This window comes from Siniperca chuatsi, linkage group LG2, assembly GCF_020085105.1.
Source record: "Siniperca chuatsi isolate FFG_IHB_CAS linkage group LG2, ASM2008510v1, whole genome shotgun sequence".
NCBI lineage: Eukaryota > Metazoa > Chordata > Actinopteri > Centrarchiformes > Sinipercidae > Siniperca > Siniperca chuatsi.
In genome coordinates, this window is record NC_058043.1 from 26,420,205 (window position 1) to 26,433,879 (window position 13,675).

The 13,675-nt window shown below is 41.3% G+C and overlaps 1 protein-coding gene across 3 annotated transcripts in view; it reads left to right on the forward strand.

Annotated features, from left to right (window-relative positions):
* The window catches only part of ndrg3a (ndrg family member 3a), a 39,521-nt gene that overhangs the window by 12,668 nt on the left and 13,178 nt on the right, over positions 1-13,675 (forward strand). For 2 of the 3 annotated variants that reach the window (XM_044220007.1, XM_044220025.1), the window contains exons 2-3: positions 4,365-4,448; positions 6,870-6,902. In XM_044220007.1, the coding sequence (XP_044075942.1) occupies positions 4,392-4,448; positions 6,870-6,902 (90 nt within the window). In that variant the 5' untranslated portion in view covers positions 4,365-4,391. Of the gene's footprint in view, positions 1-458; positions 635-4,364; positions 4,449-6,869; positions 6,903-13,675 lie in introns of all 3 variants that reach the window. The other variant, XM_044220016.1, reaches the window with a different exon arrangement.

Genomic DNA, 13,675 nt, shown 5'->3' on the forward strand with positions numbered 1-13,675 from the left:
ACATGGTTTTGTGTAATTAAAATTTTTTTTTTATTTTTATCAAATTAGCTGCTTTTTCAAAACTGGTGGAAACAGTTTGTACTCATCTAAATAACTGCAATGTTTTGACTGCTTTTAAGCAAGAAACCCTTTTGCATACCACACAAAATATCCATCAAGGGATAGTCTGAGGTTTAAGTAAATATAATAAATAAACCATAATGTTTTTGAATTAATACATTGGTAATCCATGGGTTAAACACAAAGACACATATTTACAGTGATTGTAGACACTCTCCTTACTCTGTAACTGAGAAATTTTGATTGGATTATAATGGGTTATCAGGCTGCATTTGACCTGGTTGACAGTTCCAATAAAGTCTGTTCAAGTTGGAGCCAATGCGCTAGAAGAGTCACGTTTGTATTTTTCTACATAGAAATTAAGCATAAGCCAATTTTTATCACGTTTTTTTTTTCAGATTGAGCTTAACAGCAGGCTGTTACACAACCGTCCACCACAACCCCACCATCTTTGCTGTAAACCTCTCCCCTCTGCAGATGGTGACAGTTCGTGTGGACAGTTAAGGATTTTTGCTTTATCTCACCATAGCAATACACCTGATGGCTGAGTCAGAGTCTCCATAGAGACCCAGAGGTAGGTTAATATTAGGTCACTATGTAGACGTTCACTTTGGTCAACCTGAAGCCAAAGAGGTCAGTCAAAACACGGCCGTGATGTGAATGATGATGACAACGAGTAAATCAGAAGTCATGGTTGCCATGGTGATAAAGAGGAAAGAGGCCTAATTGAAGGGGCTATAGGGAGGGTCAGCATCACAGCTGGGCTCTCAGTCGTCCATCATGCAGCCTGCCTAGACTTCCTGACAGCCCAAGGTGAGATGGAGATGGAAAGATAAAGACAGGGTGAGAGTGCACAGAGTGGAGGATGAGGAAGATGTGTGAGGGAGGGGGGAAAAGTGGGAGGAGGAGCAGGGGATGTGTTCATCGATCACTCAGCGCCGTCTGCTGACATGGCAGCTACAGGACTACTTTTTGTTGGCAGAGACACCGTATATCTACAGTAGGTGTTTTGCCACACGCCTCTGTGTCCACACATGCATGCGTTCTGGCGCCTGCAAGGTAAAGGCATGTCCTCTCTCTTTCAGCCATAGATGATGTGTGTGAGGTAGGCAGCAGTGCTTGCCAACAAGAAAGGAGAGAGAGAGGGATGTTTAAATAAGTTATCCATTTATTAAACTGACAGATTTCAACATGTCTTTGCTATTCTTTTAATAAAGTAATTGTGACAGCATTGAAAACTTCCCGGTCTCCAAGAGGCAGCACTGACACTAGGCTAGAGTGAAGGCTGACCTTTGCTGCGTAGAAAGGGCCTCATGTGGTTTTCCTCTGACACGATTTGTTTCTGCTATCGTTAGTTCACCCAGCACAGCCCCCTTGTCCCTCGCTGCGTGGCATGATATTTAGCGCTGTGATGAGGCCCTGCTGGCAGCTACATGCCATGCAGGGAAATGGACTTGAAGAACAGATGAAGGAAATTGTGTGAGAGCCAGCATGCAATTCGTGTGTTATTCATCTGCAAGCGAAAGAGCTGAGTAAAAAAAAAAAAAAAAAAAAAGATTCTGGTGTCAGGGAGGCCATTTTTGAGAGGGGTACGGCACAACAGACACTCCTGCTGTCAAGGCTAGAGGGACTTGTTCTACATCATCAGCTCTCTCAACCCTTCCCCCATCCTCATCCACATTAATGGTATGGTGTGAATATGGGACAAAGCCTGAAAGCTGCACAGATTGCAAATGGAATTTCCCTCAGTCACCTGGGACTACTACTGATGTCATATCTAGACAGTCTGAATGGCTCATTTGAGGCCCCTGTGATTGTCAGAGGTAAATGCTGCTGAACGCACATGTTTTGAGCTTCACTTGATCAATTCCTTCTACCATTATCTGTTCCCCTTGTCTCCTTGCCTCACATCTGTCCCCCGGGGGCTAGCCCAGCTTAGAATAAACATCAGCAACCAGCTTTGTCTCTATGGCAACAGCTGTGCATGCTGAACAGTAGAGCAGGCATTGGGTAGTAAGGAAAGGGTGGCAGTGGTGGAGGATGTTGCTAAATGGGATCTGGTGTTCTTTCAGGTGAGTTTATGCAAGGTTAAGGAGGTCTGAGATCTGCTAGAGCCCCCAGGGAACATGTCTTTCAGGTGGAAATCGAAGAAAGAAGCACAGGATGATGGTCGGGGAGTAATGGTAGTTAGTTGCCCAAGTAACCCATTAAAAGGGGTCAGTGGGGTGTGGGTTGTCAAAGCCACCCAGTCAGTCTGTCAGTTGGTTTAAGCTCAACCTGACACTGTCTCCCCTAACACCTTGATTACCCAGCTAGCCGGCTACAATTAAAGCGGCTTTTGCCTCCATTCCACTTTTTGTGACAGCCTGAGGAAGTGATGGATTGATCCGGCCAATACGCTCAATCCGCTCAAGCATGCAGAGTATTTGTTTTTCTTTTTTCCTTGTTCACTTGTCTAAATATTATTTAGTCCCACCATTGAGCCGGATTTGTCAGCAGGGATTTTGCCGGGCATGTTTTCACTCCCCATGCTGATGGCAGAGTTCTTCCAACACTTGATGTTTCTACATAATCCCCCGACTGTTTTGTGTAATTTGAGGATTGTGCTCACTTGTACCCATCTGCTTCCCTGGTTGTTTCCAAGCAAGGTGCAATCTGTTGCCAGAGTAGGATGACCTCTGACTTGAGTCATGTGTCAACAGGCCTGTTCAGACTTTGTCAGGGATAAAACTGCTGGTAACACAGGCATGGCGTGTTGTCATCATTGCTGGTACCTCCCACTGTTAGTTCGCTGCTGGAATTGCTAACCAACCCTGAAGGTTATCTGATACCAGCATCTCAAGGTCGTTCCAGGAGGGTTGGCGCTGACTCAGGAAGTAATTGTAGCCGCACCTCCACTTGGCTAGTCCTCTGCCCAATTGCATTTGCCCTTACTTCTTGTTTGTCTGTTAGCATTATGTGCATCTATTCGGACAAATGTTTGTGGTGCGGTGCAGGCGGGTTTAGCTTTGTCTTTCACTTGTAAGCATTGACCTAGAAGAGGCAGAGGCTCCATCTGCTGTTATATGCAACATGAGCCACTCTCCAGGGTGCAGACAGGTAATTCAGTACCACTTCCTGTCCTCACCTTGTGCAAACAGGCACGAGCTAAGAGGTATCATTTCAGGGGAAGTGGGGGAGGGGGACATTTTTGTCTCAGTGTTCTTGTTCAGTAATTATGTGCATGGACAAACGGCTGGCTTCAAGGGGAAAACAAATGAGGTGGGCTTTAGAGTTTCTTGTTAAACCTGGCCCGATCCATCTTTGTGTGTGTGTATGTTTGCACACCATCAGTGTGGAATGGAAGTGTGACCTTTCCCTGACGTCTGATTAGAGAAAATGCCCTTTATCCCCTTCCCAGCCTGCTCTTGCATCATCATATACATGATAGTAGATAGATAGATAATAGATTAATTGGTTAGTCGATCAATCGTTTAAGTCATTTATTAAGCAGAACTGCCAAACATTCCCGGGTTCCTGTTTCTTACATTTGAGAATTTACAGTTTTTTCTCAGTTTTATATCACTGTGAAGTGAATAACTTTAGGTTTTGGTCTGTTGGACAGACAAAACAAGGACTTTTAATGTCACCCTGGACTTTTAGAAATTGTGACGGGCATTTTTCACTATGTTCTGACATGTTCAAGTGGTTCTCAAACTTTTTATGCCCCCCTTTTAGAAGCTGAAAAACATTCATGCCCCCCAGCAAAAAGCAGATTCATTTTTATCAATCATTAACAATACCAGGGAAACTACTAATAAAATGAGCCATGTTGAATTTTACTGAAATAAACACAAAATACAGGTTAGCAAGATAGCCTTGTTAGAATCAGAGCACTTTTGTTTGTTTATGTCACCACATGACTCATATTCATGCAACTTTAGGTCTGCTCAACATTCTTCTCCCTGGTCATCCATGCCTAGTTCTACACCCCCCAGTTTTAGAACCACTGGCCTAAACAATTAATCAAATAATTGAAAAATAATCGACATATTTATTGTTGATTTATAAAAAAAAAAAAAAAAAAAAAAAAGGCTATTAGTTACAGCAACCAAACCACCATCAAGCATGATTCAGATATGAATCCAGACATCCTCCATCAGTTCTGAAGAATTTTATTCATTCATTTTGAAAAGTGCATAGAAAGGTCTTTATTTGTGCCAGCAGTGGTGTTTTATGCAATGTTCTCTTAATGTACAATTTTGCTTTCCTAACTGCTAATGCTTATTATTAGTATAATGTTTTCTCTTTTTCTTCTTGGACAGAGTGGTTTACAGTGACGAGACAGGAAGATGGATGAGCTGCAGGATGTACAGCTGACTGAGATCAAGCCACTGCTGACCAATAAGGTGAGTTGTGGGGAGGACAGGATATCGACAAGCTGCTAAGGCCACAGGCCACACAACTGTGCACCTGAACCAATATGTAGAACCACACATACAAGCTAAACAGACATGTGGTGCACGTTTAAAGTGAATGAGCACCCCTATATGGTCCCCCCCCATGCAAATCCATACGCTAATACACAAGGCATGCGCAGTCTGTGCTGTTCATCAAAGTGAATTATTCATATCTGCTCGACAGTCAAGAGGGAAAAGAAAAGAAGGGCGAGAGTCAAAAGACAAAAAAAAGGCTGTAGACGGAATGAGGCAAGAGAGAAGAGGAGAAGCGGGGCATATAACGTAAGACACCCAGAAAGTCAGAAAAGACAGTCAAGCAAGAACGAAGAGAGATCAAAGGGGAAGCTGGAAGAAACTCATCTTTATTTCTAAGAGCTTGAAAGATTTTAGCAATTGAGCGACGGCAAACAGAAGGAAGTATGGAGGAGAAAAAAACCCAATGGCAGATCAAAGCTCTTCCCATCCTCTTCTGGCCTCCTCCTCCTCTTCCATGCTCCATCTCAGCAGCTGATTAGAAAGAGGGTGTGTCTGTGGATACACAGGAGTGTTTTGTTCTCCCCACAGGCAACTTTCTCAGACAGTCAGGAGGGTATAGTGCCTCCCAGGAGAAGTGAGTAGTGAAGTATCAGGTCTGAGAGGATTGTATGGAGATAGTTGTGTCTCAGTATTATTTGTGTGAACAGATTAACAATCTGTGTGTAAATGTGTAATCTGTAAATATAAAATAGGTGACAGGGTGGGGAATAGACATCATACAAATGATGTGAATGAAGGACTGACCTCTCACTCCACCTAGTGGCCAGCTCATTAAAAAGACAAACCAGGAGTCTTGAAAGCAGATGGAGATAATGACAGTGATGAAAGAGGATTCTCATTTTCTCCCTGATGCTATGTAGAAGTGATGAAAACAGGTTCTGATTTCCATACAGATATTACATTAATGAATGATTACAGTGATGATGCAGCCAGGTACTAGGAAGAACTGAGTACTGTCTGCAGCAGCAAAGTAACCATAACAACAGTAAAGAAACGCATAACAAGTTTAATGGTGTTCAGCAAATTTTACGAATGTATGTGATCATAGTTGGCTTCAAAGTAGAACATACATATGAAAAAAAAAAACAGAAAAAAGGATAAGCAACTCCTTGTCTAGTGCAACAGTTGACATAACAGTAAATAAAAAACATAAGCCCTGCAGTTACATTGCATCTTTGGCCAATCGGATTACTTGGAAGAAGCTAGTAAATTTATCAAAACTGACATCACTCTCTTCAACATGTTGAGGCAGCTCACCTTGATGAAGGTGCTTTGTAAATAGACCCTTAATAATAAACCTGGGGGTATTTTCTTCATGGAAATGTTGCTAACATGTTGCGATTCACTTGAAACCAAAGCAAGCGCTTTTGGTTCCTTCCTGTACTTTCATCGTGTCTCTACAATGCTTCAGCACCTGAGAACTGCATTATAGCAATGGAATAGTGTAGACTTTGGCTTAGAAACATGTTTTTACCAAGATTTATGCTGCAAAGCTATTTCAGTAGAAGAAGAAAGGGAGAGCTTTATAGCCACCATCTGCCTCTACACCCATATGCACCCTACTGGTCTGGCCCAGAACTGAATCCCAGAAGAATCTTCTGTTGTTACTGCCCACTCTCGCTTCACTGCCCATCTATTCTGTAGCTTCCTGCTGTCTGAATAAAGACAAAACACCAACTGAGACAATACTCTCTGTAAAAATGCTGCACCATTACTTCTGTTATATGTGTAAAGAATTTAGTTGTTATGATATTGAAAACTAAACTCATTTGACCTACTATGGTGCCTGTACCTAAGTGTTAATGAGATTGATGATGCATAGAAGAAGACAATTTGTTTCAGAGAATTGCCACAATTATGTATCCCTAATAGCTGCAGATACTAGTGACATTACATCAGGCTCAGTTTAAATCTGTGATGTGCTTAGTTTTCTGCAATCTGGGCACAGTTCTCTTATCTGGATCCCACTGCCAAAATGTGCTGAAATCAAACTGATCAGAAATGATTATTGTTTGTAGCATAATGACCAAATGTTTTGATCTAATTCTGACAAAATATATCACAAACCAAAAATTGCTAAGAGCTTGTAAAAAGTGGGACTCCACCAGCTTTGTTTTATTTGTACACACATGTATACTTGAAGCATCGTTTATGTTGAATAAATCCAACACATCATGCAACACCTGCACTGCAGTGCCATTTATCTACAATGAATGAACTTCCATCAGAGTGTTACACAAGTACAATAGGTATTATTATTGGCTTTATAGAAATATGGCATCTATGAGTAGCCTATGATATATTTTAACTCTCCTCTTTTTACATTTCTTGCAGAATGCACGCAACTTTCAAGATTTTGACTGCCAGGTGAGTGTTGCTCTCTGCTCCTACACAAAGCACTGTTCTGCCATGGTTAGAGGAGATGTAGTTATGTTGGTGGAAGGGGGTTTGGGCATTGGAACATGGCCCCATTCTCACACCCCTACTCCTGAACCCATTTGTTTGCTTGCCCTACATCTGAACGCCGTTCTTCACAGGCAACATCCAATTTTACCGCACACCACATGCTGGGGAAATTGTAGGATTTTTTGTGGATAAATCAATGAGGGTCATCCACCACATTGGCCATTAACTTTTCAAGGTGACAGCGTTTATATACTTTTGTCATACACAGTTGTTGCCCAGCTTGTTTGTCCTTTGCATCTGTGTGTCTGTGGAGGGAAGGGGAAAGGTCGAAACGATGCCGACTTTTGTAATTTGGAATTCTGTTTCAGCTCAAGCCATTGTACTAGTGAGCAAGAAAACACAAGGACACTACCTGAGTCTAAACAGAAAACCATACTGAAGAGGGCTAGCATGTGTAGGGTAGATATTTGTTGGAAAAATGTAAATTCTTGGCTGGTTGTTTTGTTACACACCATTGGAGTGAACCAATAGCTTAATTTGAGACATTGATTTTAGGTTTTCTTTGTTTGTGGACTGTGGATAATTTGTACTGATATGAAAAGCTATCATACAATGACATTGGTGGCCTATTTGTTTACCCTATAAAGAAGATTTAGAGGTTAGCATTGTGTTTACTTAAGACGGTGTAGTCCCTCATTCGTCCAGGAGTGTTCTATCGTAGAGAAGGTTTCAGTCGTAGTCATCTGGACACTGTTTTCAGAATCAAGACGTTTCGGCTCCCATCCGGAAGTCATTCTCAATTGTGAAAAAATTGGACGGGAACTGGAAATTTAAGCTACTGAGTTACATAAGCCCTGCCCTCAGGAAGGAATCTGCCTAGCTAGTTTCACCTGAAGCTGACCTAATAGTTTCAAGATGGCCCAGTAATCAGTAATCAGGCCTATTGTTTTCTGGCTGCATCTACTTCATCACTGTTAAGTACCTGATTAGCATGTGATAGGCGTGACCAAGGTGATAATACACTCTGATAGACTTTGGGCAGATTAAATCTCAGACTACCATTTCTGTTCAAAGAGGGGTTCTCTTTTTTCACAAAATACCATTTAAAAAAAAAAACAACAAGAAAAAATAACTGGAAGCTGACTTTTTGGAATCATACAGTTTTTGTCTTCCAATGCAGGGCTTTAACAACATGCTTGTCTGTTCAGTTCAAAACTGGTAAAGATATAGCACCACCTCTAGAGATTTTTCACAGGACTTTTAGACTATTAGCCTGTGCCTCATGTGGCACCTTGTCGCATGTTTTTTATTAAGGTGTGCATTTCATGCTGCAATATGAGGAAAATACGTATGAGTGATTATGTGTAGGGATGGTTCTTTGTTTGTGTGATGGATGTAGGTGATCTTTACAGAGTGCACTTTCGTAGTAAATGTCAGGAAGAGATACACAAGTGCAGTGATTTCAGATATCTTTTAATAGTTGTCTCAGCTAATGTCTCCCACAGTAAGATTGTGTTTGTGTGATAGTTTCTGTCTTTCAGAAACTTTAACCGTGTGAACTTCATTTCAACCGCAGTCCGGTCTTTTTATGTGATAAATTAAGCATAATTATCATTCAAGAAAAAGGTGTATTGGCCTTGAGCGGGCAGTGTTCCAGATACCTTTCTTTGATTGTTTTCTTTGAAATTAGCTTTTTCTTGCAAGGAGTATCTTGCATGAGGAGTGACTTCTCACAGGCAAGCACTTTGCTGTGTTTTATGAGCATCATGGCTGCGAAGGGTTAAATCTTTTATCCCTCTCTCACTTTCTGCAGTCACAGCTGCTTCCAGCATCCCACCAGAGCTAAATATAGCTGCTGCAGGCAGGGTAGGAGAGTAAAGCATGTTAGCTGTAGCAGACATGCTCCCCAGCATCCATTCCTGTCTGCATTGTCACTAATACATTAACATTCATAAAATGCTGCTCTCACTCAGCTGCTCATATTTTCAATGTGATATTTCTTTCCATTCATCCTCTTGTGATTCAATCCAGGTCCTGCGGTTGTACAGTGTAGAAAGACTTGTACCAGGATTTGTCTCAGTGGTATTGAGACAGACTTAAGTGTATTTGACCTTTTTTCCATGGCAGCCATTCTGACCACACACAGTCACATTCAGGAGTCTCAAGGAATTATTAAGACTAGGGCAGTGCCCGTTCAAAACGTGCCTGTTTGGAACCTTTCTCCTGCAAAGCCGAAGAGCCCATGCAGTTCTAGACGCAGCAGTTCCAGACCCACTGTTTTAGACGTACGCATGCGCCACCAGTTTTTTCCCGCCTTTTTTAAACTTTATCAACAACACAGTAATATTACAATATGTCACCAGTTTATTGAGGTGTTCCCAAAACATGGGCCACACCTAAAAAAATATTAATCATTAGTGTTATTTCTGTTTTGTTGAATGACATTTAATTGACTGAATGTAGGCCAAAGACACACTGCACACATAAAAAAACAAAAATGTACAATCCAGGGGCGGAGCTAGACTCTCAGCATTGACGGGGCCGAGCCTTCTCGAGGGGCCCTTCTGATAAAGTCATTTTAAAATTCACAACTGTAAAATAGCTGCTATATCCTATCCTATGCTTAAACACAAATTGTCACTAAGTGAGCCAAGCAATATGTCTACGAAAACATACAGTAAAGCTACTTTGTTTCAGCACTGAAGACAGCATGCCGCGCTCTACATGCATCGATAGACGAACGGTTCAGCTATACACAGTACACTATACATGGCCTACTTTAAATATAAACAATATAAAACCAGAAAAGAGGACAAAATAATTCAACAAAAATTACCCACAATAAATGAAAAGTCTATGGACACCATGGAGGGTGCAACAAATATTATTAGGCTACAGAAATGAAATAATAATAACCACTAAACAATATAAACTCTACAGCCAGTGCAGCCACAAAAACACATATTTGCACTCTTCCAACTTTGTAATGCAACTGCTGCACAACAATTCCCCTTGGGATAAATGATCTAATCTTAAAGCAAAGGAGAGACTTAAGCGTTTTGACACCACATATAGCGCTCTCATATGGAAAGTGAGTTACAATTCAAGAGTTTGTCATTGTACTCACCTGTCTGAATGGCATTCTGTGAGCTTTATGCACCATGAAGTCCTCTACAATCGGCTCTAGGTTCAACTTTTTTGCTTGTTCATTCTCAAAGCTAAATATAACCAGTCCACTCAGCCTCTCTAATAAGATAAGCTTTTATAGCGGTCTACAGCACTATACAAGGCCTATTCAAACATAAAATAGACACGGCGGTCAGGCATCACTACAAGGCCTCATCAAATATAAAATAGTCTACAACTCCACAGGCAGTGACACAGACAGGTTCAGAGATGCGGTAAACATGGAGTTACACAACAGATTAATCTAACATACTGACTGATTTCTTCATAACCATAATTTAAGTTAGTAAAGACTAATTATGTGTCACTCGCCAACTGTTGCTTTGTTTATACTCGTGCGAGACACCGTGGCACGTGCCTCTGCGAGCATGCTGTCTGTCGCAATATTCTCCAACACGCCAGGTGGCATACAGACAAAATATCATGTGAATAAGCAAGAAGTCAATGAGTGTTACCGGAAGAATGTCATTATCCAACATGGCGACCCCTCATACTTTTCCACTCTCTCCTACAAAATGACTTATCTTTTGCCAGTGTGGTGGCGGCGATCTCTCTCCATGAATTGACTCATTTGGCTGTCCCCAAGTGTGAAGTCGATGAGCGGTTGTCGAGAACATCGAAGGACAGTCAGAGAGAGATTCCTTTCTTTTTATAGTTAGATAAATCCTTAAACTGATGATTCTTTGAATGCTATTTGGTAGTTTTCCACATAAATAATGTCACTTCAACACCAAAGTGAGAACATGATAGATATAATAGTAGGCATTTGTCATGGAAGACATTTTGACATATCACAGCAGGAAAAGCACAGGTGTAAAGAATAAATGAGCGGAATAAATTAATGATGGCTGAATTCCATGGAGCTGCTTCAGTTTCAGGGTCCTGATATTGTGCGTGCTGGCTCGCTGTCATAGCTTACTGGGACACTTGAATAGAACAGAGCCGTTGTTAATGGTATTAGTAACACCTGTACTTTTCCTACTATGACAAGTGAAAATGTTTGCTGTAAAAAGGGCCTGTTGTCACATTAGCTAGCAATCTTGTGAATAACTAGAACATGTACATGAATTTAAAGAACAACTATTAGGGATAATTTTCTTTCTGAATTTATACTTTTGGGTTCATAGAAATGAAAATGTAAGAAAATGTGTGTATTTTTCTGTTTTAACAAGTCATTAGGGCAGAAATTCTGTCAAGAGTTATCTAGCTAACTAGCGATTCAGCAAATAGCACAGTATGTAGGCTAAATTGTGGTTGTGGCTACAAATGTGAATTAGTGTTACTTACAGATTTTTCAACTTTGTTTCCAATTCGTCTCAACGGGAAATGTATGAAATGGTAGATATTTATTATTGTTTTAGTCTTGTGCATTTTTGTGTGCAAGTGTAGGACAAGACTCGGCTTGCTGGTTTGAGATGAAGTGATATAAGCTCAAATGTGATGTAAAAATTCAAATGTTGTTGAAATAAGGTGTGTAATATTATTGCCTGAGTACCACTGCCACAGTTGAGTAATACAAGAACAACCAGAGCCCTCATGCAGTACAAGGCATTAGCAGCACACTTCCCATGATTATAGTCTGTGTGGGGGAAGGGACCTCACCGCTGCACCATCACTCTGAGTAGCCGATGTCATATTTCAGCAGCTGGAGGACAAATCCAGCTCCTTTCCTCTTGACTTTCCTGCTACTAAAGCTCCTACCACAGGCGGCCCACAGGTACTGCAACAGGCATGTGAAACCCCTGCACCTGCATGAGGAGGGCAGTGTTGATGGTGCTGGTGAGGTGGGGTCAGAGAGGAGAAGCAAGAGGGTGTGGTGCTGCAGTCTTTATGTCCCTTAAGATGTCCTGCTTACGCCACTGAGAAGCGAGAAGGGGAGGAAGGCGTGAGTCAGCCTACTCCACCCATGGGAGTTGCTGTGTTTTAAAGTGCATACTTAAGAACACTGAGTTACTTCATGGATATGGAAATGGCTGACTGTACACTTTTAAAAATAGAACATCTTAGGGTTGGTGGTATTTGCTGTGGAGAGCAAATGGTTGAGATGGTATCCATGGGATCTGAATGCATGTGATGTTTTTGTTTGTTTTTTGTCTCAAAATGTTTTGTGAGCTTGTATTATTAGATTATTGTTATTATTTGTGACAGTTATTCCATATAGTCTATTCATCATAAATGATTAGGTTCCGTATTTCATGGTTATGTCCAGTTTTGATACCAGTTCTCTTCTTGACCTTGTACCATTGCAACACAAGGACTAGAAGAACTACTTTGTTTTTCAGACAAATGGCTGCCAAGTCATTTGGCTTTTTAAATCCTCACTGTCTCATTAAGCTCAGCAGAGGGCGCCATATGCCTGCTCATTGTGTGGCTGGAGGGCTATGTTTGGTGTAATGTGTTCTTAGTCCGCTGTGCTTTTCTTGCTGTTGATTGTCTGTTCTGAATGTCCTAAAGATAGGCTTAGGCATCACAGAAACTATATTGCACAGATGTTGTTCAGTCATCTTAGAAGAGGATATAATTAACCATGGCATGTCATGTGGTGGACAGTTTAGTACAAAATGTTTTTCTGAGCTTGTGCATTTTTAATATGCTTGGACATGTGGAAATCAAACCTTAGATTCTGACAAAGCTCTACACTGAACTGAGCTATGCAGACCAGAGCGCCACTGAGTGCCTGTATGACTGCTCAGACTGCAGAGTCCTGCTGAGACACACAATAACTCAGTGTATGACACGAAGAGGCACCTGCTCTGTCGAGGAAAGGGTATACATGTGTTCGGTCACACACGTCATCTCCATGCGTTGATAATCTGGCATAAGTGATTGAACATCACAGTGTACATACAGTTAGTCATGTTCTCACTGCAATCTGGCTTGAATGACTGGAGATGGACCTTAAACTGTGGGGAAAAAATCTCTATGGAAAAAAATGTCAGAGGTGCTACTCTTGTGGCATCATATTGTATGGATCATATACATATTTTTAATATCTGTATTACTTTTATTTGTCTTGTCTGTATATTACATGTTTATTTCTCGAAATGTACATACACTACATGTGTGTCAGTGGCACCCTCTGTGGGTTAGGACAGGAACAATTGAGGGGAGAAACAGCAGTTTACAACCAGACATGCTGCTACACTGACTAACCAATGAAGTGCCCCTTGTCTTTGTAATCCCACCCACACTGTGCTGTTTGCATGTGTGCCATTGGCTGCACAGAGCAGCCTGTCTCAAACAAAGGCATGACACCCTGCACTGCTAGCAATTGTGCAGATGACAGAAGAGAGTAGGAAAGGAGAGATCAATAAACTATGTGGATCAAATGACTCAGATGCAGGTTTGGATAAAATAGATCCTCTCGTGTAGGGTTGTGAATGTTGAATAAAAATAGTAGCTTGTTGTGGTTTAATTTTCTCCTAAGACTGGAACATAATGAGGGTTATCTTTTGAATGTCGATACAAATGAATGAATACTGGAGCTGCGCAAGAAGATTTACATAATAAAGTGGTGTTTCAGTATGAATCAACATTTGCAGCAAAGC